General features: G+C 41.5%; 2 protein-coding genes across 10 annotated transcripts in view; one reads left to right on the top strand and one right to left on the bottom strand.

The window, feature by feature from the left end:
- The window catches only part of LOC139546975 (glutaminase kidney isoform, mitochondrial-like), a 60,361-nt gene extending 44,909 nt beyond the window's left edge, over nt 1-15,452 (top strand). For 4 of the 7 annotated variants that reach the window (XM_071355975.1, XM_071355974.1, XM_071355977.1 and 1 more), the window contains exons 13-18: nt 586-717; nt 3,032-3,124; nt 11,788-11,849; nt 12,081-12,157; nt 12,370-12,433; nt 12,703-15,452. In XM_071355975.1, coding sequence (XP_071212076.1) covers nt 586-717; nt 3,032-3,124; nt 11,788-11,849; nt 12,081-12,157; nt 12,370-12,433; nt 12,703-12,853 — 579 coding nt within the window. In that variant the 3' untranslated portion in view covers nt 12,854-15,452. Of the gene's footprint in view, nt 1-585; nt 718-3,031; nt 3,125-3,802; nt 8,304-11,787; nt 11,850-12,080; nt 12,158-12,369; nt 12,434-12,702 lie in introns of those variants that run through there. The other 3 variants (XM_071355979.1, XM_071355980.1, XM_071355978.1) reach the window with 2 other exon arrangements.
- Nucleotides 14,541-26,487, bottom strand: part of LOC139546973 (signal transducer and activator of transcription 1-like) — a 31,121-nt gene continuing 19,174 nt past the window's right edge. The window contains exons 10-24 of one of the 3 annotated variants that reach the window (XM_071355968.1): nt 24,739-24,831; nt 23,792-23,851; nt 23,596-23,625; nt 23,415-23,505; nt 22,157-22,198; nt 21,942-22,025; nt 21,688-21,786; nt 21,397-21,532; nt 18,286-18,341; nt 18,105-18,196; nt 17,799-17,938; nt 17,351-17,536; nt 17,022-17,097; nt 16,687-16,780; nt 14,541-16,201 (exon numbers count right to left, since the gene is read on the bottom strand). In XM_071355968.1, the coding sequence (XP_071212069.1) occupies nt 16,178-16,201; nt 16,687-16,780; nt 17,022-17,097; nt 17,351-17,536; nt 17,799-17,938; nt 18,105-18,196; nt 18,286-18,341; nt 21,397-21,532; nt 21,688-21,786; nt 21,942-22,025; nt 22,157-22,198; nt 23,415-23,505; nt 23,596-23,625; nt 23,792-23,851; nt 24,739-24,831 (1,303 nt within the window). In that variant the 3' untranslated portion in view covers nt 14,541-16,177. Of the gene's footprint in view, nt 16,202-16,686; nt 16,781-17,021; nt 17,098-17,350; nt 17,537-17,798; nt 17,939-18,104; nt 18,197-18,285; nt 18,358-18,500; nt 18,917-19,074; nt 19,197-21,396; nt 21,533-21,687; nt 21,787-21,941; nt 22,026-22,156; nt 22,199-23,414; nt 23,506-23,595; nt 23,626-23,791; nt 23,852-24,738; nt 24,832-26,487 lie in introns of those variants that run through there. The other 2 variants (XR_011669298.1, XM_071355969.1) reach the window with 2 other exon arrangements.

The raw sequence follows: 26,487 nt of genomic DNA, 5'->3' as shown, positions 1-26,487 counted from the left end.
CCATCCATCCTGTGTCTGCCCCACAATGTCCCCGATTGCCCTCCACTGGGCTCCAGTCGCTGTCCTTGCCAGAACAAACCAGGTCAATGGTCTACCTATAGCCCCCATGGAGGATTATCCAATCAGATGTTGCGCGATTATCCAATCAATTATTCCCACACATAATAGGGAGACACGTGATCGTAAAAAAATGTAAACAAGGTTTGAAATGGTTATGTATTAGTCAAATATTATATCTGTTTGGGCTTCTTGTGGTCAATTTGCAGTCTACAAATTATTCCCCAGACCATCCTCTCAAGAAAAGATTGGCCCAGCAGCTGACTCTAGTTGATCCCTGCTGTAGGTCCTATGCTTTCCTTCATTGCTTTCACTCTGTGTGTCTGTCTGTCACTCACTCTTAGTGTGTATAATGCTCTGGGCCTGTATTCACCTTGAGTCTGAGTATGACTGTTAATATTGGATCACTTTTGTCTTAGATCATAATGAATAAGGGGAGCTTATCCTAGATAATGCACTTTGTACATTTTGGGCCCTGATGTCCACAAGAGTTGTGGGTAACCTCTCCCTGTATCTTTGTGTCTCTAGGTGGGCTTGCCAGCCAAGTCGGGCGTGGCAGGGGGCATCCTTCTGGTGGTGCCCAATGTCATGGGCATCATGTGCTGGTCTCCTCCGCTGGACAAGCTGGGCAACAGTGTCAGAGGCATTCAGTTCTGCACGGTACGGGGACACACTGACAAACACATTGACACCTCCAAATAGACATACTCAGCCCCCCCACACACACACACACACACACACACATTACTACTACCACCCTCACACATGATATTACTACTACCACCCTCACACACATATTTCTGCATCTTATTATATATCGCCCTTTCTCCTCTCCCGCTCTCTGAGCCGCCACTGCATATTAATCCTTCTACCATCAGAAATGAGCTAGCCTAGCCAACTAGTCCTCCTGGAGCATCTGACAAGGCCTCACAGAAACATCTTATTTAGTGCATTTCCGGGCCCAAATAGCTTCTTGTCATCGCTCTCCTCTCCCCCCTAGTCATTTTTCTCTTCCCCGCCATGCATTATTAATTCATAAGTCACTGTCTGACTCCTCTATTTGGCTGCATCACGGGGGAAGTGAATGCATACAGTTTGATTCGGGACCTAAGCTATTCTTCATGCTACAATTCAATTCTAACTTTATTGTTCCTGCAAGGAAACTCATTGTGCAGACGAGTACATAGACACAGACGCATAAAACTATTTCCCAAGTTGGGATCAATAAAGTATTACTCTACTCTCTACTGTCTACTCTACTCAAACAGGTATAAAAAAATTGGATGGATGCTAGTTTCTGTTTGCCCCAACTAAGCTGGTTATGGCATTTCACACAATGGTATGCTGTATGACTTGTTGCATAACAAGATTTATGAATGGTACATACTGTATGAAGATGTATGTTTACGTGTGATATCCCATAGTGAACTAGTAGGTGCTTTCTCATTGAGGCCCAGTCATTGGCGGTGGGGTTACGTACAGATACAGCTCTGAGCCGTAGAGAGAGGCCCCACGCTAGTCTGCTCCTTAATAACAAAGTGATGATTGATTAGATCGCATGGCTGGAAAACAATGCCGGGGATCACTGTCAACATGTAGTTGAAGAACGCCAATGTTCTTTAACACTAGAACTGCCATAGGCCAACGGCCACTGATGTTTTGATCTTGTAAAAAAAAAAAACTACCTCCTGCTCCTTACCTGATTATTATTATTTTTTTTTTTTTTATGTTTGTATTTTGCATTGATCATTTAAAAAAAATCACAAACAGAAAATGATTTAGAGCCTTTGCTCAGCCAGGCGCTAATGAGTCTCTCTCTCTCCTCACTGAATGAATGACAAATGGATGAATGGGCAATAATTGTGCACTTTACTTCACAATTGAATTCAAAATTAGGCCTAGCTGAATGACAAGGAGGGAGAAGAGGTTGATTTAATTTAGAAAAACAATAGTCCAGTGATGAGTTTATGCCTATTTATCAGCGTTGGGGCTCATGTTAAAACCAAATCATTTGAATGCGCGCCTTGCGGGTTGATATCATTCTCTTTCATGTTTTACTTTGTAAAAAGAAGCTGTTACTCTTTTATTTACTATTACTCTATTGCTAATCAAATTTATTGTAAGGGAAATGAAAACATGCTGTTGCAGTAGGCCTTTAGAATAATGCAAAACATGTCCTTGACTCTATCTAAGTTGATGAGTGAGGGGAAGCAAACGATGCCAGTCAGCCTGCACAGCCGGCTCAACAACTATACCGAAACTAATTTCACACGTAATAAGAGTCAGCCTAAAGATAAGATTAAATTGACAATAGTCTGATGAGTGACAATATTATCAGTTGTCAAATTGTTCATGAAGAGATGGGCGCAGCTTGGAAATGACAGATACAGGGAAAGGAGCATCACTTTATCAAATCCTCATTCAGAGTCACATGCAGGTCAAACGTTTTGATTTCTATATAGTATCAAAAAGGCATGTTCTGCCGTTTATGACAATTACCGTTGTCAAATAAATAAATATTTGCAAATATCACTTTTTTACAAGAATGTCTGGGTTGTCCATACTTTCAGCACATGGTCAGTTGTGAGGCAGCATTGCTCTGGCTACTAAGCAAAGACTAGTAACATAATACTTAAAATATGCTATTGTTTTATACATTTTCTTATTATCACAATGTTTCTTTAAACCTGCAAAAACTCAATTATAATAATTTCGTTGCCATTGCCACTAGACCAATGGTTAGCGTCACCGCCTTCAGCACATGACATGTACGGACATGTCCGCATGGGATCGAATCCCAGCCCTACCGCTATTCTGATACACTCTAGAGTTTAGATTTTTAGTCCGAGCTCTCTCTTTCTGTTTCTTTCACCCTCTGTCTCACTCGCTCTCTCTGTCTGTCTTTTTCTCTCTGTGTCTCCCTCCCTCCCTCCCTCCATCTGAACATGACCCTCTCTCATTCTATGCGTTTCAGGACCTGGTGTCTCTCTTTAACTTCCACAACTACGACAACCTGAGGCACTTTGCCAAGAAGCACGATCCTCGCAGGGAGGGAGGCGACCAGAGGGTGAGTACACATAGAAACAACCATCCCCTCCACACACACGCCTTTACACACGCACCCAGACGCACCCCTCTTCCATTGTTACCACACCTTCCCAGAATGACAGAATGTGCCTGATTTTAATCGTGCTAAATTGGCTGTAGCCGAGTATCTTAAGGGTTGCTAATGAGAGTTCCTAAAGAGAAATTGTTGCCCTAGTTATTTCGATAGCTACAGTACACTCTAATTTATTGACATTTGGATTATGTTTGTGGATGTTTGATCATTTTCGATATATTTTGGGGAATTTACTTGTTTATCTGTTTTGCCCTTTTGGAGGGGATTGTCATTTAATTTGGTTTAATCTCAAGGTCAGTCAACTTTGGCATGCTTGGTTAAAAAATATTAATGATAGGTTAGGATTGATTTTGAATGATCCTTTCCTTTTGGTCTAATAGTGTTTTAATCAGTATGTTGAGAAGCAGGTGGCATCTCTGTCAGAGAAAACCAGACACACACACACGCCAAACAGTCATAGACACAATAAAGAAAGGCCGACACATTCCCCATTACATAGTTACAAAACTTAACACATTACCAACCATGCATAGATAGTCACACACACACATCCCTAGAGCAGCCGCACTCGTGGCATGTGCAGGCAGACCCGACTAATCTGTTATCCCATGTTGCTTGAAACAGCAGTTTACCTTCGGACCAATGGATTACGAGAGCCTTCAGCAAGAGCTAGCTCTCAAAGACTCTCTGTGGAAAAAGGTGGTGCCCACTGATTGCCATGAGGACAGCTCCACCACTGTAGTCTATAGGATGGAGAGTGTCGGGGAGCGCAACTAGGACCCACTCTCTTCTCCCTTCCTCCCACCTTCTCCTGTCCCCTTTCTACACCCATATATGACTTCATATATTTATATAAATTATCAAGAGGATTATTTATTTCTATAAGTTTTTTTTTTGGTTTGTTTTTTACATAATGTAATGTCACATTATGTACTGGTGATGAATGATAATTGATCCTACCTGGGTTACTGTACCTTTTCTTTTTTTTCTGTGTCTCCGTGGCTGCAATCCAAACGCTTAACAGACACCCTCAGCCCTCAAATGAAGTGGACACTTCTGATGATATATCATGATGTCTGACGAGTTGACACTTGCAGGGCGAGTTAGGAAGAATGTTTTTTAAATGGACCGCCCTTGCCCGGAAATTCGTCACTCGTTCATCCCGCAACGATTGTGTTTTCATTCACCGGTAGCTTGTGCGTGCTTTATATGCGCTCCAGTCAATTATGAGTGCATGTCTACTTATATTAACTACATAATTATTAATATATGCCTACTGTATCATAGCTAGAAAATGAATTAGCTAACTAACCTGTCTAGCTGGAACTTCTGAAGAAGGGGAATGTTTTATTTCTACAATTTCCAAAAGCTAACCAAACAAAAACATAATTACTTTTATTAGACGTGTTTGTGTAGCACAATTTGTAACTTCTTTACCTTCGTTTTTACTTACACTTGTATGTTGACTCCATATTGACGTTGAGGTTTTAAGTTTTGGCGGACTTTTCTTAGCGGATGTACAATCATTGCGAATTGAATTATTGGGTGTTTCAGGCCCCGACGCGAACATAATTGTACACTCACAAACTCTATGAAAAACGAGGTCTGAGGGGCTTACGTTGCAAACTTCCCTTGCTTGGCTAATCATTTGGACCGACGACAAATATGGCTGTGGGGATTCCCCCAAGGGAATAAGGCGAGGGTAAGTGGACGAGGGTGTGTCTTTTATGAGTTTGAAATGCATCCCTTGTGTTTTTGGGGTCCCTGGAGAGCTGAGGGAAGCCCTTCCAGCTGCCTGTCTAGAATGTCAGACTTTAGGGGCCTGAAGGGATTGCCTGGCTCAGATCGAGGCTTTGCAAGTAGACTTGATCCATCATTTCATGTGTGCTTCAATATCTACTGACAGGTTTGCAGTCCTGTATCTGTCGAACAGGCCAGTGTGGGTATTAGGCCCATTGTAATGTGTTTGTTAACCAAAGCGAGGGAGGTTTTCTCAAACCAAAAGCCAAGGGAAGATGTGGAGTGTTGTGCTTTGACACATATAAATATAATGTATCTCATTGTATTTATATGCGTTGACAGGCTCTTGAGGTTACTACAAGCTTAACTCTGTTGATCTATGTGTGTGGGTGAAGTGGGATTTTTGAAGTAGAGGACACCTTTTGGTAACAGGATATCCTTCATTTTTTGAAGACAAGGAACAGTAGCCTTCCTTTGCTTATAGTAGCTAGCTGGCTTTAACCTGGCTAAAAACATAGCAAGCTAGCTAGTCTTTTAGCTCCCCACATCTCCATGTGAAATAATCCGATTTATCATTTAGAAATATGCCCTGGCAAATGTTCTTCTACTTGCTGGTGTAACCTGAAACATTATCCCAGTTTGATATACTGCTTGTGTATTCATTCCCATATCAGTTAAAAATAGAACAGCATGTTTTGGTCATGGAGTAAAAAAGCACATGGCTAGCAAGTTGGCTACAGCAGGTTCTACCGTTTCACAGTAGCCTGGAATCACTAGTTACTATTTCTAAACAAAATAATGTTTTGAGTGGATTCAGTTGCTGAGATCATATTTGGTTATCAATGCAAAATAGTCTACTTTGATGAATTGCCTATATATATATATATATCAGATCAAGGAACCAAGCAATAATACTGCCCCCACGGCTGCAGAAGTAATGATACTGCATGTCTCAATTTTCAGGTAGTAGAACAGTCCGCCCCTTTTGTGATGAAAAACGACATTGCAACTCTCCGATATTTTCGTCTGCATAGAGCTTGTAGTATGCTTTTAGAAGAGCAAACTGAGATTATAACGATAAGGCACTTATCAGGCGTGACACGGAGACGATATCAGTCGGACCATTCTAACTTGCATACCAGTGCTTTACCTTTCACATACCAGCAACGCATCTCACATGAGCCGATTTCTCAACTGCTGTTGAGTGGACCGAAGCTTTTCATCAAGGACGTGAAAGGTGATTCATTCCACCCCCTTTTGTGTGCACCTTTTTGTATTTGAGTGGTGTGTGTACCGTGTCGATCTAAGCTGTGACGCATGCTGAGGGGACATTGACCCTGGCTCAGACAGACAAGACACCGCACAAACCTTTAGTTTTCATGACATAGCCTAGTAGAATCCTGCTGGATCTATTCCATAGGCAGTTGCAGTATGTATATGTCAGATGGCATATCATGGTTATATAGGTCATACGTATATGTATTGTACAAGTCAGTATACCATTTGAAAGTGTGATCACACATTGTTACCAATTATATTTAATCTGTATTATTACTGTGAATTACGCTTAGCTACCCTTAAAGAGGAAGAGGAAACCAGTCCTCTTATCTATACTGTAGTTTAAGAATGCATCATGTTTATTGCCATATGCACTGTACAGTATCTACAGTTTTCCCAAAGACTATTTGCCTGACGTGTGTTTTGGGATGATTGTTATCTTGCAGTAAGCTTGATGAAGCTCAACAGCAGCGCAGAACGGCAAGGGAATCAACTTATTTCACAAACGTTGGCCACATTTGCACATGTACGTCAACCAAGGCCGTGGGTGTCCTGCTGCTGGGGATGTTTTTCTTTCAATGTTTTTATCCAATCATGCTTGAAACTGAACTGTTGAATTGGTATACACTGTATGTTACGCATGGCTTCGTCATGAATGTGCTCTTCTCGTGGGTCCATATAAGTCTATGGGTCCCATACCGGTCAAGGTTGGGGTCAATTTGAATTGAAGTCAATTCAGGAAGTGCTTTAAATGTAAAAATCATAAATGGAAAGAATTTTGAAAGATACATGGCTTCTCCCTTTCAGTTTGTTGACAAGTTATTGAACGTAGATGCCCTGTTTTTCAATTATTGAATTAGAATTTATTAATTTAATTGGAATTACTGACTTGACCCCACCCTATCCCATATACGTTTAGTTAGTTATTAGCTTCTTTTAGTATCAGACTTACTTCAAATATATTTTTGTTGTTTTGTCATGTCTGTATGCTTGGACTTCATTTAAAATTGTGATTTGGAACTAGGACTACTATTTCACTAAGGATGTTTTTTTTTTAAGTGTAGGCCTTTGAGATGTCAGTCAGTGTGTGGTGCAAAGCATTACAAGTCTCTGTCACTGTGGAGTGAAGCTAGCTGTAGCTAGCCTAGCAGCTAACGTTAACTTGCTTGCTAATGCTAATTTACCAAATAATTAGTTCTGTTAAATCAATCCTATTTATTTGTACTGAAATTGTATCTTTTTTTCTGCTACTCGTGTTTTCTGAAACACGTTTGAGTGGGTTTTCTAGTGTCTTGCCCATGTTGACATAATATGGAGAATGCAGGGGCTGAAAGCTTGCAAGACTTAGGAGTTAGGTTGACGTTAGAGGCTACAGGAGGAAGTTATGGGGCTTACTGAACCTTTCTACTCTACTGCAAAATGTGTCTAATAACCCCAATCAAATTTTACACAAGGGTTTTTTTGAATGCCATACCAGTATTTTCATTACAATTTATGATTTTTATGATTTCACAGCAACATGTTTAATGTTTCCCACAATGTCATTATTTTACTATTTCTTTCAAATGGCATATTTTTGTATGATTTAATAAATGTGTTTGAATCCCACATTGATATTTTAAAGTTCATTTTAGTCCTCCTTGCATGTTTATTTTTCTGTTTCATTCCATATCTGTGCCTTGGAGAAAACAGCTGTAGCCCTCCAAGTCTAATACACTATACACACCAGCAGCCTGCACTGTTAACTTATTGAGAATGTGTATCAGTGCATTTAACATGAACTTCTCGTGAGCTCCTCAGATCTTAACCGGATCTACCTGGAATGTTGATTTATTACTCTAACTCAAACTGGTTTTGGTGTCTTGGGCATAAAAGGGTGTTGCTTTCTCCTCATAGTAAAGACACTGACTCTTGGTTTGGATGAAAACACTAGGTATTTGTCTTGTAGAACTTTGTAGTTCTACAAGAGGCCAGTATTGCAAATACAAGCAAAGAGCTTCAGTAGTTGTAATGCTAGAAGTGTGTTGCAATGACAGGTGAAGTACTTGTTGAAATCATGTTGCCTTGCTGCCATGTTATAAACCAATAAAGTACTATAACCAACAAATACCTGTTTGTCAAATTACCACAACTGAAACTAAGTGGTTTAGCCCTTTTGTTTTATTAGTTAACAGATTTTGTGATAGCACTTTGTTATATTGTTTCCACTGGTATTCAACTGGTATTCGCTTACTAGGAAATTGTGGTATCAATGGGTAGTTTTTGATACTTACTTTCAACACAATTGGTAATTTTGTATCTGGTTTGTACTAAACGGTGCCTAGAGGTTTTAATGATTCTTAAACAATCTGTAACAATCAGTAATTTAATGTTAACTAGTTGGTTATTCTTATGTAATTACATATACTTCCCAAGTAAATACTGTACCTGATCATGTCTTTGTGTGATAAATACTTTGAAAGTGCAGTTTCTGTGGCTAGCTTTGACTCTTCTGGTGACAGTTCAACCTGAGCAGGTAAACGAAAGGTGAGGGGGTGGTTGATTTGTGGAGGGGTCTTGTGTGGTATGCAGTGCAGTGCACCCTTTCAGAGTTGATGGAACCAATCAGAAGAGACCCCAGAATGCATTGTGCTTGATCTGTGTGAGCTTGGTCTGTATGCTCGCGCTCCGGTCATTGTTCTGAACCAGTTTTTACTTGGTGAGTTAAGTCAAGTGTGCTCTCTTTGCTGGCAACTGTGTTCCTTGCTGTACTATGTCTGTCTATAGTATGGTTATTGTATTGTATTTCTGTTGTAGCCATTCTTTTTCAGCCTGTCAAGGAACATCCATCACACTTATAACAAACGTGACTGAAAAGTCACTGTTTCGGCTTCAGGGTGATAAGGGGGGTAATAACTACCAAAGTAGTTAAGTTATTTAGTAATAAGTCCAAATTTGCTTATTTTGAGCCAGTTCTGTTTTAATAGGTTGAATTGTATACACTTTTGTATACAGTCTAGACATTTTTTATGGGAATGTGCTGGACTACCCTTGACATGCTGTGCTCGCTGGTTGTGTGTTGCAGTGTGTTCTCACCTACAGTGACCTGTGTCTGTGCAGGGCTGGGCTGATATAGGCTAGATTGGATTCAAACACACATTATAATACCTGTGTGGGGGAGATGTAGTCACTGCCATAGAAATATAAGTAAATTGTGTAATTCTATGGCAGTGGCAATTTTGGTCAAATGCCAATGGTGTTACATATCCCCCATTGGCACAATGCTCAGACTGGGCGTGTCTAAGTGACTTGTCCGTGTCTAGCCTCTTAATAGTCAAAAGAATCTCGGTCCAAAACGCCTCCCTGGCCCCATATGAACAGCGTGGTTCAGAGATTCTCTGCCACACATTGGGTGTGTATACATTTGGGTTTATATCAAAACTAGCCTACATAGCCCATGTTTGTTGATGACTGTGGGTTGGAAAAGGATGCCATCTTTTTGTGGTAAATAATGCAAGTGACTTCAATGGCAAATTTCTTTGAACGGGGGGGGGGTATTAGATTCACAGGAATACATCACATAAGATGAAGAAGCAATACTTCAAGCCGCAGCTCCATACTACTTGAAGAACTGATACTGTATACTGGTTGTTGGGGTGGGATTGGTGTGGGGGGTCCTTGGGTGGCTTTTAACCATTGTATTGGTTTCCTCATGTCTTTCTCAATAGTAGGAAGAAGTTGAGTCCAAATTGGATGTTGGTTAATATATTTATTGAATATTATATAAATCCTATACATTTAAAAGGGCCAAATTGGTTGCAATCAATTAGCTTAGTTTCTCAGAGATCAAATTCCATTTTAAGAAAATAATGTTGCAGAAATGCACATTTTATCTGCTTCTAACTACAAAAAATGATTTCAGAACCATCTGAGATGATATGGAATGACTCTGCTTTGCGCTCTGCTGTCTAGCTAGTTATTTTCTGCTACTGAGTTGTGACACTGATCTGCTAAATACCTTTGCTCTACTCAATTCTACTTTGTTCAGTTCTGCCAGCTATGCTACTTACAGCTATGCTGAGTTTTGCACTGCTTTATTCTGTTCTGATTGGTGTTCTACTGTGATGTGGAGCTCCTATATGTTCTGTTTTGGGCAGTTGTCTCTGAATTCTGCAGCATCATCAAAATGATTCTGAGATGTTACAGAAATACTGCACAACTGTTCCTCCCCAAGCCAAAAAAAAAATCTAAATTGGTAATAACTCCATATTGTCATTAACTGAGTAATGCATTAATTGATTGGTTTACTGGTTTGTTGTGAATCAAGGGTTTTATGCTTTTGATACCCCAGCACTGTGTTTTTTATTTTATTCAGTCTTTTAATTCACTCCAGTACAGTTGAGTATCTAAAGCATCTAATTCCGATCCAAACAGTAGTTCACATGATTAGACTTTGACGCTTTGAAGCTCTACCCACAATACCACCGCCACCCAAATGGGAAAAACATGAGACCATTTACTGAAGGCAATGTCACTATGCCTTCAGTAATGTTTCAGCACCCTCTAGTGGTTGATTATCGGATTAGATTAGAGAAAGCTACCACAGACCCATAACCTGCAATGCAGCAGAAAAGCCACACATAGTCTGCTAAAGCTTCAAATTAGTAAATGGACCACAAGAGAATAAGCTCGAATTGTATTCCATAATTCTATTTCTATGCTAGTGCCATAGTGTTACTCCCAAAATGTGAATCTCTACCTTTTTATTTCTCCACTCAACTCTTTAGAAAACACTGCCAGAATCCAACCATAGTATCTGGTCTGTAGTCAATACTGGTAAATCCTCAAACATGACTCAAGGCTCCTTAAGAAGTATCTAATTGACTGGGTGGCAGAATAGAGAACCTTGGCTAATAAATCTGTCAATATCCCCTGTTGCCTACAGCTCGAGCCAGGACTCACGGTTTGCCTGGGGCTAGAGAACTCGCTCTTAACTCCTAAATCCCTCCTAATACACTCACTACTCACAAACATACCTATTGGTCTTACTAACTGCTCACAGTGGTCTCACTGCACACAAATAGTTAGTAGAATTAAAAAAAATATATATATATATATTTTGGGACAATATTAAATATTGACAGCTTTATTAGACACGGTTCTCTATTCTGCCACCCAGTTAATAAGATACTTCTTAAGGAGCCGTGAGTCATGTTTTGACAACACTAAAGTTAACAGGTCATATATGATCCGTTTTCAATGTCTTAAGGCTTATGATATAGGATGTAGCCTATTTTCATGCTGCCGTTTCTCAAAAGAATGAATAGATGCTATTCAGTCAGTCACTATGAGAGATGCTTAGACATAAGGGGGTAAAAAGTACTTCTGGCAAGTCTTACATTGCATTACATTCTACATAATTAATAATACTGCCATTGCCATGTTTTTTTTTGTAAGGAGTTGATTGGGATCCAGAAGTCCTGATTGATGTTTGGCAGATTCCGCTTCTCTTTTAGCTGGTGAAGGACTGTGGTAGGGCACATATCCCCCACCCCATGCGTGTGTGTGTGTGTTTGCCTGTTTCCACAAACTGCCTTGCTCCTTCTCTCCAGGTCAAGTCTGTCATCAATCTCCTGTTTGCCGCCTACACCGGAGACGTCTCGGCACTAAGGAGGTACAGTACGCAGCTCTCTTACACACAGATGACACACACACTGACAAACACGGATTGAAAAGGACTGTTTAAAAAAAAAAATCGTGTTAAATTCAGAATACTTGAGTAATTATACCTTTGTTCATAATGATCTGTCTTCTTTTGTATCTCTGAATTACTTCTGTCTTCTTTCTCTGCCCGTTATCTTCGATCTCTGTGACACTGCTGACCTTTCTGTCGGTGTGTCTGCAGGTTTGCCCTCTCCTCCATGGACATGGAGCAGAGGGACTATGACTCCAGGACGGCTCTACATGTTGCAGCAGCAGAAGGTGCGTCTCACAGCCTCCCTTTCCTGTCACACACGGGGACAAATTGTGTATGTCAGGGTCCTCTGGGAGGGATTGGCAGACTCAGCCCCCTCTGTTTCGTAGGGGTTCATTTGCTGTCCCTTGGCAGCTGCACTGCGTAGTGTGTGACGTCTTTGCTGCAGTGAGTGTGTTTTTTGTTTCTTACGTAACTCCGCCATCTGCTCTACTTTCAGGACATGCAGAGGTGGTGCGCTTCCTCTTAGAGGCGTGCAAGGTGAACCCTGTTCCCAAGGATAGGTAAGCCCACAGAAACGTGTCTGTCTGCCTTTCTTGTGTGTGTGTTTAGGTGTGTTTTTTTTTTGTGGGTGGACGAGAGACAGTATCATATACTTGAGTGATAGTAAGCGTTTACAATATACAGTCTACAATACAAGTGTACTCCCACTCCAAAATAACACTTTTGTTTGTACCCTGTCATTTTCACAACAACTAGTGTTAGCTCCCAGAACTATGCCTTTGTAGGCCAGTCTAACCCCAGTCAGTCACGCTCGTTATCTTCCCTATAGGTGGGACAACACTCCAATGGAGGAGGCCTTGCACTTTGGCCATCACGACGTGGTCACCATCCTCCAGGACTATCAAAACAAGTACAACCCACAAGAGGTCCCCAAGAAGGTCAAGGAGACGACGGAGAACAACCTAGACGGCCTGCTGTAGTGTAGCCTCGCCAGCCAGCAGGTGGCACCACGCTGCTTTTATATCATCTCTACTAAACTAGACTGCTGTTTTTGTGGTGGGATGCGCTTTTTGGAGTGACTTTTGTCGACTTTGTATGACGTCGTATTTCTGAACCGTGTGTTTGATTGAACGTGTGTTTTTTTAATATATTTTTTTATACTCCCTTGTTTTACCGTAAGCTTTTTTGCTTTACCTTCGTCGTGCGCTTTGCTCCTTTTGCGACCGTGTTGCTTACTTTTGCTGTATCTTTCGTCTCTCTTCCATCACCAAGTATGTGTGGTGTGTTAGGGTCCCAAATCGAAGTGCACAATCTGATTGAATCTTTGTGACAATGGTGTACAATATAAAGTGATATTATTATACATATTCTCCTACATGTAAATTGTATATTTATCTACTGTTGAAAGTTAATTAATTTCATGATATCAAGGACCAATACTTACTGTAATTTAATGTAATAGATCATCATGCAGTTTGGTCTTCTTCCTGGAGGGCCACAATGTCCAGTAATCTTTGGCCAAATCAGGCACTCTCTATGGAGTGATATGATGTTGAATCTGAAATGACATTTATGTTGGCACTAATGTCACTCTGTACCATTCCAGCTACAGTGCTTCTTTTAATGCCTGATTGGACAGTTAAAATAAACGGTAGGACACGATGGGCCACCACTAGGGTAGAGGCACTATATGGTCCTGTAGCCTTCTTAGTCACATGTAAAGGATGCCAGATGTTACCAGACATCCTATGCTTCCACTAGTCCGGGTCAAACTTGTCTTGACTTTTATCAACCCTACTGCATAGGAACTATATGCCCTTCAGCTTTCATTTCAATATCATTTTTCTGTACTTGACTTTGTTTGGGATGAACTCAAGACCCTCTTATTTGTATATATTTTTTGTTGTCTGTTCTTTTTCTGTATTATTTTCTCATGTGTAACAGTGGAATTGTACTTCCCTATAGCTAAATACTGTATGTAATGCGCACAACACAGGCGGTTGTCTGTTTGTAGAGAGGAGGTAGGTAAATCAGGAACTGCCGACAGAACAGGGGAGTACCTGTGTCCCCATGATAAAACACTAGTCTGCCATCACTTGTCTGATGTCATACAGAATACTTTCTATCAAACCAATACAACAGGACTAAAGCCTACAAGTAAACCATCTACCCACTCTTCATCGGAAGCACTTTTTTGAAAGGAGGAAACCAATTGGACATGTTTGTGTAAAAGAGTGGGCTAATGTGTTAAATACATAAACATATGGCAGTCGACATGAATTGTGTGTGCAATCGGCCAGGAATCATTTTTCGTCAGTAGTAGTTCAAATCAGCTGGTGTGTAAAGGACCCTATCACACAATATAAACAAGGCTTAATTCAGGATTAGAATTATAGCATAGTCAAATTCCATTTAATTTCCAAAGAGTCTAAGAGATGAATGGAAAGTCCTGAATTACTTATTGTATTTGTATGTTATGCTTTGCTACTTGAATATGCACAGTAGCATTGTATCCTGTATTATTGACAGGTGCAAAAACAGTTGGTTGATTTTAGTGTGTCAGTTTTGTGCATAGCCACTCATGAGGTCCAATATGAATGTCAAATCCATCCAGTTGAATGACGCACAGTATGACATGAGCGATACCAAAAACATAACCACTTGCAGTCAATTTACAACCCGTGTTTATCTTTTAAATTGTTAACGTGAATGTTAAGACCGCATGAAGCAATACTGTACAATAGATCAAATTATAAATGAACAACAGTGGTAGTATTTTTCCCCATAAGACCTATGTAGCATAAAGAACAGCTTCATTGACACAATGGAGAATAACCTTACGCAATGTTCTATTCCAGATAGATAATGAATACACAGATGGAATATCAAGTGGATTGGAAAACCCTGTCCTCTATGTACATAACATCTCTACCACTACTTGTTGGTCTCTGTAAGGCAACGTGACCGGTTTTCAGCAACTCCCCAGATCTGTCTGAGACGGTGACATTGTGTATAGGGAAATGTTCAAATGAAAGCCAAAGAATGAGAACGATAACAGAACATGTTGCCACAGAAATTCAACCTCATTCACCACTCCCAGTAGTCTGGGAAACACAAGACTTGAACCCTCCAACCAATCACCATAACACTGTCGTATCTGTGACATACAGGAGAAGGTCTCAAAATCAGACATTGGTTTTGCTATTGTTATACTATGCCTGTTGTAATGGATTGGTGATTCAGTGAAAGGTAACCTTGCCTGTGACCTGATAACTTGTCAGCTGCCTAGGCTTTAGCTCAGAGGGCAAACACAATATTGAGGCTTGCAGGAGACCGGAGTTTGAACCCCTGTAGATCATATGGACAGATGGTTCAAGTCAGGTGTCACCAGTAGTTGCAGACCAGTCTAAAGTTCCAACTAAAGACAGTTCTGAATGTATTGCTAAACACGGATGTCCTTTTCTGTTCATATTTTAGGGTATACTTGATGTGCAAATGTGCGATTGCTCCTGGCAGTGGAATATATACACACATATGATATATTTATTTTAATAAACAAGGTTAAATAAATCAAAGCTATTCAGGCATGTGTGAGCCCTCTTCTTTGTCCTTAAATTAAACAGTGAAGTCCAAACATTTACCATTCATTTCTATTGGGCACAAAATAATCAAACAACCAAAACAAACAGCAAACCCATACAAGTGTGGAGAGTCACAAGCTTGGAATCATTGCGTGCTAGGATTATGGGACCATATTCTAAACTTGACTACTTAAATTCACGTAAGGGAATTTGTCACATTAACTTTTGGTCCCCTAAAATGAAGGGACTGTGCAAAAAGAGCTGTAATTTCTAAACGGTTCCCTCGATATGTATGAAAATACCCTCAAATTAAAGCTGACAGACTGAACTTTAATCTCATTGTATCATTTCAAACCCATGGTGCTGGAGTACAGAGCCAAAACAACAAAAATGTGTCAAATGTCCCAATACTTTTGAAGCTCACTGTATAACAGCTTAACCATTCCACCTTAAGTTATTACACACTACATATGCATTCACAAAATATTATCCTGTCACACAAGAATGACATTCCTTAATACAAACAGCTGGAGTTGAAGCCCCAAAATCTCATGCATGTACATTAAAATGACAGACTATATATGTATACAGTTTTAGTTGTATTTACAAAGGAAACCCAACAAATCTCAACTTAATCAACATCCTTTTTCTGGGATGTCTTCAGATCAGTTCGGTGCAGGGGGGTAACACGTTTTCCAAGGGGCGCTGCCTGAAGAGGGCAGGTTAGTTTGGGAAAGCTTTGCACATCTGTAGGGAGAGGGACATGAGAAATACCAGAATCAAGGACAGTAATGGGCTGCATCTCAATAGTGGAATGCTGCACTTTTGTGATTGCATTGAGTGTGTACTGTCACATTGTAAAAATGCATGGATTATCCCTACCCTTGCATGAAAGGTTTGGAAATACATGCTATAGCTATGATGCTAGTCCAGCTGTTTTAGGATGATTAGACATGTGTTCTGTCTGGCTCTAGCCTACCACACTCAGTGTGCGGCTCTGCTGTCTGGTTGAAACCTACCATAGTCGGCTGATGTTGCCCTTATTGAAACCTACCACAACAATTGCATACTCTTTCTCATTGTCTCCTTCTCAAAACCCATTGGAGGAGAAGGTCAGGGAGTTGGGACCTCTGGCTTTCTCATCCAATGGGTTTTGAGGAGAGAGTATGCAATTGAGATCTTCCCAGCATCTCTAATATGTGTGCGGCTGGTGCTGTCTGGCTGAAACCTACCACAGTATCAATCTCAGCAGGGTTAATAAGCCTGGTCAGCTCTCCGTACACTTCAGGACTCATGGGCATCATGGTGTCCTGTAGTCTGGAGTGGCTGAGGAGAAACCCAACCAGCAGAAAATATCAACTTTAGACGTGAATAACTCAAATCAATAAAACTCAAATCTAGAGGTAATTTGGCATTTACTGTACCTTGGTGTTATCATTATTTATTTACACCTTCATTTGACCTTTCATTGTACTTTGGGCTAGGTGGGTGTGTGTGTGTGATCTAAAACCAATGAAAGCCTATATGAAAACACTAGAAGGTGTTTCATAACAAGAATCACACTTACAATTCAGACACAGAGATAAGCTCCCTCTTAACGTAGCCAGCATCAGACTCACTCTCCAACTCCATTGGCTCAGCGGCTGGGAAGGTCGAAGGTTATACACATTTAGGGATCATAAATCAGAACCAAGACATTACCAGTGGCCAGTATTTCAAATGGGAAAAATTGTGGCACAACAAAATATGAAAAAGTATGCCTCAGTATGCAGTGAATATTGTGTATAAATAGCTTTGACTGGAATTGGAAGTCCACAACCCCATTTTGACCTTTTTAACTACTCAATCTTTCCTCAAAATATATACACGTTTGGGCTGCGGTCGAGTGTTAGTTACCTTCTGTGGGGCGGCTGTAGTAGCGTGCTAAGGCGCTGTCTTTGGGGATCCTGGGGTAGAGGTAGACCAGAGGGTTCTCAGGGATGTTCTCGGCAGCCATCACCTTGTAGTTGTGGAGGATGTCAGGGAAGGAGACGGCGGCCAGCTCCTTCTTAGTGTAGGGCTCCACCGTGTGGAAATGGACATCTGCATGCTCATAGTTATACATAAATTAACACACAGAATGTGTTCGCAGTCAGATTACCTGGTCAAATAATACAAAACGGAAACCCATCTACAAGGAGAGATAGACGGACACACATTCATAACGTGTAAAAGAAACAGCAATCACATGTTTTGTCTGTCTGTGCATGGGTATGTATGTATAGGCCATCATTGTAAATAAGATTTTGTTCTTAACTGACTTGCCTACTTAAATAAATGTTACAGAATAGCTACAAACACACACCGTCATTGGAGTGCTCCACCCAGGTAAAGGTGACGGCTCCCTCCCGGCTGCTCTCGCTGAAACGCAGCAGGAAAGTCCCAGGCTCCTTGTCCTTCAGCAGGGCCTTCTCTCTCTCCTTACTGACAAAGCCCATGATGCACCTACATCCCAGAGATTCAATGGATTATTGCACAATAAAGTCACTTTTCACAAAACGCAATGTAGACCTAGGCTTCAGAAAGGCATACTGAAGAAATGCGAGTTTGAGCGGTGTGTTGCTGAGGTACTCTAGACGTATTCAGACAATGTGAAAATCAAAGCTCTTACCCGTCATTCCACAAACACAGGAGGTGTCTCTTGATCAGGTCCAGGATTCCATCGATCCACAGCCAGAAGGGAAAGCTCCTCTCATTCACATTCTGCTCAGGCAAAGACACACTTACTACACAGCTCATAGTAAAACACACAGGGGTTGGCAAAAACGGCAAACTTAAGGTGTGATGCTCACCTTGCAGAATTTGGTCCAGGGGATGAGCCCATTAGGATTTCCTACAGCCTCTCGACCTGTCACAGGAGCGTCCTAGTATTATTGGTTCACTTTAATGGAATGACCTTAGCTTACACTTATGAGCATTACATGGACACATGTCATAAGCTGTTACATTTACATAACACCTGACATTTTTTGTCATTTAGCAGATGCTCTTATCCAGAGCGACTTACAGTTAGCGCATTCATCTTAAGTTAGCTCGGTGGGTCACAGGGGCCGGAGCTTGGACTGGGCTGAGCGGGAGGGCCAAGAGACCAGAGGTGGCAGAACGGAGTGCTCGTGTTGGGGTGAAGGGTTTGAGAATAGCCTGAAAGTGAGGAGGGCAGTTCCTTTTGCTGCGCCATAGGCAAGCACCATGGTCTTGTAGTGGATACGAGTTTCGACTGGAAGGCATTGAAGTGTGCGAAGGAGCGGGGTGACATTGGAGAACTGGGGAAGGTTGAAAACCAGGCGGGCTGCAGCGTTCTGGATCAGTTGCAGGGGTTTGATGGCAGGAGATGACAATTGCCTGGATTAGGTTGCGATTGAGGTGGTGGGCCAACATCCAAGCTGAGATATCTGTCAGGCACGCAGAGATGCGTGTCGCCACCTGGGTGTCAGAAGGGGGGGAGAAAAGTAGTGGAGTGTCATCCGCATAGCAATGATGTGACTTGGTGTATAGGAGAAGAGGAGAGGGCCAAGAACCGAGCCCTGGGGGACAAGAGTAGTGAGAGTACGTGGTGCAGACACAGATCCTCTCCATGTCACCTGGTAGGAGCTGCCTGACAGGTAGGATGCAATCCAATAGTGTGCAGAGCCTGAGACGCCCAGCCCTGAAAGGGTGGAGAGGAGGATCGGATGGTTCACGGTGTCGAAGACAGCGGATAGATCTAGGAGGATGAGAACGAGTCAGCTTTGCCAGTGCGGAGAGCCTCCGTGACAAAGAGAAGAGCAGTCTCAGTTGAGTGACCCGTCTTGAAGCCTGACTGGTTAGGGTAAAGAAGATTGTTCTGAGAGAGTTGATCAGAGACAGCACACTAAAGTGTTTGGGAAAGAAAAGAAAGAAGGGATACAGGTCTATAGTTTTTTTTTAACGTCAGGGTGGGGGGGGTCGAGTGTTGGTTTGAGGGGAACGACTCGGGTCAGAGGGGACGCAGCCAGTGGTCAGAGATGAGTTGAGGGAAGTGAGGAATGTTGATGTTCCTTTTTTATATGGTGAATAGATCTTAAGCAACAATTGCATTGTTAGCCATTATCTAAGATTACATAGCTAAATCAATTGGCCAGCTAAACTCACTTGCCAGACATAAGTGTCAAGAAAAACTATTGGCCATCTCACCTACAGTTGAAGTCAGAAGTTTACATACACCTCAGCCAAATACATTTAAAACTCAGTTTTTCACAATTCCTGACAGTCAATCCTAGTAAAAATTCCCTGTCTTAGGTCAGTTAGGATCACCACTTTATTTTAAGAATGTGAAAGGTCAGAATAATAGCAGAGATAACGATTTATTTCAGCTTTTATTTATTTAGTCACATTCCCAGTGGGGCAGAAGTTTACATACACTCAATTAGTATTTGGTAGTATTGCCTTTAAATTGTTTAACTTGGGTCAAACATTTCGGGTAGCCTTCCACAAGCTTCCCACAATAAGTTGGGTGAATTTTGGCCCATTCCTCCTGACAGAGCTGGTGTAACTGAGTCAGGTTTGTAGGTCTCCTTGCTCACACACGCTTTTTCAGTTCTGCCCACACATTTTCTATGGGATTGAGGTCAGGGCTTTGTGATGGCCACGCCAATACCTTGACTTTATTGTCCTTAAGCCATTTTGCCACAACTTTGGAAGTATGCTTGGGGTCATTCTACATTTGGAAGACCCATTTGCGACCAAGCTTTAACTTCCTGACTGATGTCTTGAGATGTTGCTTCAATATATCCACATAATTTTCCTCCCTCATGATACCATCTACTTTGTGAAGTGCACCAGTCCCTCCTGAAGCAAAGCACCCCCACAACATGATGCTGCCACCCCCGTGCTTCACGGTTGGGATGGTGTTCTTCGGTTTGCAAGCCTCCCCCTTTTTCCTCCTGACATAACGATGGTCATTATGGCCAAACAGTTCTATTTTTGTTTCATCAGACCAGAGGACATTGCTCCAAAAAGTACCATCTTTGTCCCCATGTGCAGTTGCAAACCTTAGTCTGGCTTTTTAATAGCGGTTTTGAAGCAGTGGCTTCTTCCTTGCAGAGCGGCCTTTCAGGTTATGTCGATATAGGATTCGTTTTACTGTGGATATAGATACTTTTGTACCGGTTTCCTCCAGCATCTTCACAAGGTCCTTGGCTGTTGTTCTGGGATTGATATGCACTTTTCGCACCAAAGTACGTTCATCTTTAGGAGACAGAACGCGTCTTCTTCCTGAGTGGTATGATGACTGCGTGGTCTCATGGTGTTTATACTTGCGTTCTATTGTTTGTACAGATGAACATGGTACCTTCAGGCGTTTGGAAATTGCTCCCAACGACAAACCAGACTTGTGGAGGCCTACAATTCTTTTCTGGGGTCTTGGCTGATTTCTTTTGATTTTCCCATGATGTCATGCAAAGAGGCACTGAGTTGGAAGGTAGGCCTTGAAATACATCCACAGGTACACCTACAATTGACTCAAATGATGTCAATTAGCCTATCAGAAGCTTCTAAAGCCCTGACATCATTTTATGGAATTTTCCAAGCTGTTTAAAGGCACAATCAACTTAGTGTATGTAAACTTCTGACCCACTGGAATTGTGATACAGTGAATTATAAGTGAAATAATCTGTCTGTAAACAATTGTTGCAAAAATTACTTGTGTCATGCACTAAGTAGATGTCCTACCCGACTTGCCAAAACTATAGTTTGTTAACAAGACATTTGTGGAGTGGTTGAAAAACGAGTTTTAATGACTCCAACCTAAGTGTATGTAAACTTCCAACTTCAACTGTATGTCTAACCAACTAGCGCTCCTTTATATCACAGACGGCTTTGCGGTGGCTGTGTCGTGGCACAAAACCACTCCTAGTCACAATACGAACTCCCTCTCCCAGACTCACCCAGGAGCTTGTCTCCCAGCATGCCCAGCTGCTCGTCGTTGAGGCCTCGTTTGGTTATGGAGGAGAACTGCCAACTCAGCACCTTCGACAACTGGCTCCAGGTGGCCTGGGGAGGGCTCAGGAAGAACGACAGATTCTGAAGGAGGAAAGAGAGGGACAGAGATGATCAGCTGAGCTGGGTTGGAACAAACCCCTGCACATCCAGTAGCTCTTCAGAAATTGGCAGCCCATGGATCACATGACGGAAGAAAGCAGGAAAGGAAATATTTTGTGAGGTGAGGGGTTGGGTACCTTGGACTCACTGGTCAGCATGTTGTACCACATGACAGAGGCCCAGGCGCTGGGCAGCTGGCTAATGTTGGAGATGACCACAATGGGCAGGGATGTCGTCTGGACACACACACACACACACACAGTCAGAAGGGAAAAGGGACATCAGTAGACAGTAAGGTACCTTAGTACCTTAGTATGTACTACTTAGAAACATTGCTACCATGACTGTATACCATGTTAGTAAAAGCTCCACAAACTAGACTTGTTCTCACCTCCAGGTTGACCTGGAGTCCTGGCTGAGTGAGTTGTGTCTCAAAGCTGATGGAGTGGAGCTCCTCTGTCACTATGAGAGGACCCTGAGTGGACACACACACGCAGGTTCTCTTTTGACAACGATGATAAGCTATTAAAGACTGTAGCTTAGCTTAGATACAGCATTACCACACGTATAATGATTCAAATGAAAATAATTGGTACATTTCCTTACGTCGTTTGTTCTGTTGCCTGTAACCTTTTGCTCCTTTAGTTGCTGGGGAAGAAAATAATTGGAGTTGAGATGCCACCTGCAGCACACAAATATCGGTATGACATTTACAGTATATTGTACACTGAGTGTACAAAACATTATGAACACCTGTTCTTTCCATCACATCGACTGACCTGGTGAATACAGGTGAAAGCGATGATCCCTTATTGATGTCACTTGTTAAATCCACTTCAAATCAGTGTAGATGAATTTGGAGGAGACAAGGTTAAAGAAGTATTTTTAAGCCTTGAGACAATTGAGCCATGGATTGTGTGTATGTGCCATTCAGAGGGTAAATGGAAGGTGAATGGGCAAGACAAAAGTGTTAAGTGCCTTTGAACGGGATATGGTAGTAGGTGCCAGGCGCACCGGTTTGTGTCAAGAACTGCAACGCTGCTGAATTTTTCACGCTCAACATTTTCTCGTGTGTATCTAGAATGGTCCAACGCCCAATGGACATCCAGCCAACTTGACACAACTGTGGGAAGCATTGGAGTCAACATGGGCCAGCATCCCTGTGGAATGCTTTCGACACCCTGTAGAGTCCATACCCAGACGAATTGAGTCTGTTCTGAGGGCAAAAGGGCGGGGGGAGGCATCTCAATATTAAAAAGGTGTTCTTAATGTTTTGTACACTCAGTGTATATCGCTGTGACCAGTGGTAGGTACAGTATTAGGGGACTCCAAACCGAGTCGCCTGACACCAAGGCAAGAAACGCCACAACCCACTCTCTTAGGAGAGTTCGTAACAGACTAACGACCACTACAATTTGGCCAGACAATTTCTTTCAGTCAGACCGTCTGGATTATGGCGCACCCTGCCAACCAGTGTGACCGAGTGCAGTACCTTTGAAAGCTTCAAGGCAAACCTGTAAATGTGGCTAAAGGCAAACCAATCATGTGAACATTAAGACATTCTGACTCTTAAGATGCCAGCTACTGTAGGACCAAGGGACATTTAAACTGCTATGTAATATTACAATTATGTTGTTTATCGTTGCATATTTAGATTGTTATATATACACACTGTATATATTAGTGTGTTATATTGAAGCATTGTAATTACATATTGATGTTGATTGTTTTCTGCCCAGGGACTACAGATGAAAACGAGCCATCTAGCTAAATCTGGTGCAATGGCATGTTGTACATGGTCCCTGACAAATAATACAATTATTAAATACAGGGTATGACACAACAACGTTGTATCAATTCATACCAGGTGTCTGAATTCTGCTGCCAAGCTTCCATTGGACTCCTCCATGTTCATAACCTTAGAATTAGTTCCAAAGATGTTGAATTTCCGGAACCTGGACAATGACATCAATTTAGAGGAAATGTAATCACTTCGAGGCTTTTTCAGGTATAGGTTGTAAAATGAAGAGCAAATGAATTCCTACCCTCTCACTGTATTCCTCTCAGTCACGTCCCTAAAGAAAGACAACTCAAGCTTTGACTCTTGTCATTGATCAAATAGAATTCATTACTTCTGAACGTGCGGTGTCATCTTAATACAGGGCCTTCGAGGTAAAAGGTTACAGAATCAAGTATACTCTCAGGGCAGGTCACTTCTATAACACACACACATTCACTTACTTGTCAAACAGAGCTTTGACTTTGAACTGGTAGTTGAACTCCTGAAGCTTCACCAGCAGTCTGGGGATAACATTGTTAAAATAAGGTTGTTCAGGTTTGCAGGCTTTTGCTCCAGCCCTGCTATTGAATTGGATTGAATTTATTTTGACATATACAACTAAATGCACAATGTGGACCCAGAGGATATCACTTGAAAGTATTAATTAAAAATGGACGTTCCCAAAGTGGCCCTCGATGGTAAAAACAATAACACATATAATGATTTAAAGACAAGACAAAATAACCATAAATACATTAATTTATATTGACATCCTAAAAATTGCCACTATTCACTGCACTTCTCCCGAAAATTAAACAAATAATAATAAATCAACCATATTCATTTCACATTAAAACAATCTATTAATTGCACATCATATTGATCCTTCAAATAAATACGCTTGACCAGCAGTAGGGGGCCCAAGGGGCAGTGGAGTGGTTTCCCTTACGTAGACAACCTTGTCCAAAAGAACAAAACTTTGCCTGCTTTTTAAAAGCTATTTTTACTTTTTCTTTGCTTGATCTCCAGGGGAAGGCTGTTCCATAGACAAATGCCTGTATAGAAAAACGTGCTCCTCGCAGTTCTGTTTACTCTGGGGATTTTACAAGACATAACACGATAGCTCTGGTATTGTGTTATGTGTTGGTTATATACCATATCAATGTGTTTTTTCCATGTAACCTGGGGCATGATCATTTAAGATGTCAAACACATGATTAAGTTTAAGTTGGTCCACTCTGGAGTCCAAAGGCAACATGCCCACCTTGTGGGAACTCCTGTACTACTATGTGGGTCCTAAAGGGGACATTCAGCATACCTGAAAACACATAACCCAGCTGATTCTACAAACTAATCAATAAATTATTGCACATTGAGTTTGGAGTGTGTGTGTCACTGGTGCCCCCACCTGATTTTGACAGTGAACTGCACCCCAGTCTTCAGCACCAGAGGTCTTTGGGGGTGAGTGGGCATACAGGGCTGTCTCTCCACCACGATAGAACTGAAAGACAGACACCACAGAAACATACTCTCAATCATCTGATAGTCACACTCCTATGGCACTCCACTAAAGCCTAGTCTAGACATTAACTCTGGGAGCTAACTCATGTCTTCTGGGATGTATTAGGAACCAAACGGAAGCAAAGGGAACCAAACAGGGAGGAACCTACCTGAATTTGTCCAGCAGAAACTCTAGTTTTTACAGCAAAACGTTTTCCGTTTGTAACGGTTTGGACTAATGATCACACCCCAAATCTCAGGCATGGTTACCTTTCATGCGAGCGTAGTTCACTGAACCAACTCTGCTACATAATAATGATAGATAATAATGCCACTTAGCAGACGCTTTTGTCCAAAGAAACTTACTAAACATGTGTATTAGGGTTTAATATTTTCCCGAAAATCTACACATTTATATTTCTGAGAAAATTGCAACCATCCCGGTAATATTCCCGTTCAAACCGGAAAAGCTATTTAAAATCATATAATACCAGTGATTTTTTTCATATAATACCAGGAATTTCATGGTTTCTTGTTTTGTATTAGTCACAATTGAATCAACTCAAAGTTCTGTCAAAAAGTCACCACACAACACAATTTGTTAATTTAACCTAGTTTAAATCTAGGCCTAAAATGTAGGTGTATTGTAGTTGTGCCGCAGAGCATTATGGGGATTGTATGTGTTGAGACTGAGCATGTTCTAGATAAATGGTTGAATTGACTCCGGTCTCCCGTCTTAAAATTACTGAATTGTTATAAAGACGTGGTTATGAAACCCACAAGACATAAAAGATTGGCGACGTGTAAATCTGAACCTATGGGAACTATTCTGTCTGGAAGAAGTCGTTTTTTTACTTATTTAAAAATGTTATTTCCCATGCTGCACAGTGTATTGCTAACAGGGGCAAGTGCATAGTCGAGATAGCATTGTCATGGGATGTCAGAAAAGGATTTGAGACTGACGTTGGAGTGGGAAAACAACATGATAAAAGGGAGGAATATACCGTGAGTAAAGGAAAGGACATTTATTAAACTGTGAAGACAAACTTTAGAATAAATTAGCATGATAGCAGATAACCATAGACTTCCAGTCATTTCGTTAACGCTAACTAGCACTAGCTCGCAAAACTACCTCCAACTTCCTTCATACTGGACATAGAGACATAAAAATGGTATCCGCAAGTTAATCTGACTCTGGGAAAGTAGATAAAGGGCCTTATTGCCACAACCCCGAGGTATCCCTTTAAAAAGAATGGTGGAATCAGGATATATGGGAGACTTCAAAGTCACAGTTAACCCTGTGTTGTCTGCTGAGCAGTATCCGCTACCACACATTGACAACCTTTTTGCGGGTTTAGCTGGAAGTCAAAAGTTCAGCACAAGTAGACTTCGCAGAAGTCGATTTTAAGATGCACGTGGGTGAGTCAAAAGGAACTGCTGATCGTCGTGACACATAAGGGGGTCTTCAGGTACTGTCATCTACCGTTTGGAATCTCAAGTGTGCCAGCACTGTTCCAGAGGGAGATGGACCAGATCTTGAGTGGATTGCCAGGAGTACAATACTACCAGGAAGACATCCTTGTTACTGGGAAAGATGAAGAGGACTACCTCCAGAACTTGGATGCGACCTTGCAGAGATTGAAGGACTACAGCCTGT

The sequence above is a fragment of the Salvelinus alpinus genome, chromosome 20, assembly GCF_045679555.1.
Source record: "Salvelinus alpinus chromosome 20, SLU_Salpinus.1, whole genome shotgun sequence".
Classification (NCBI taxonomy): Eukaryota; Metazoa; Chordata; class Actinopteri; order Salmoniformes; family Salmonidae; genus Salvelinus; species Salvelinus alpinus.
The sequence above is the reverse complement of the archived record's forward strand: the minus strand, read 5'-3'. Positions and strand labels throughout refer to the sequence as shown.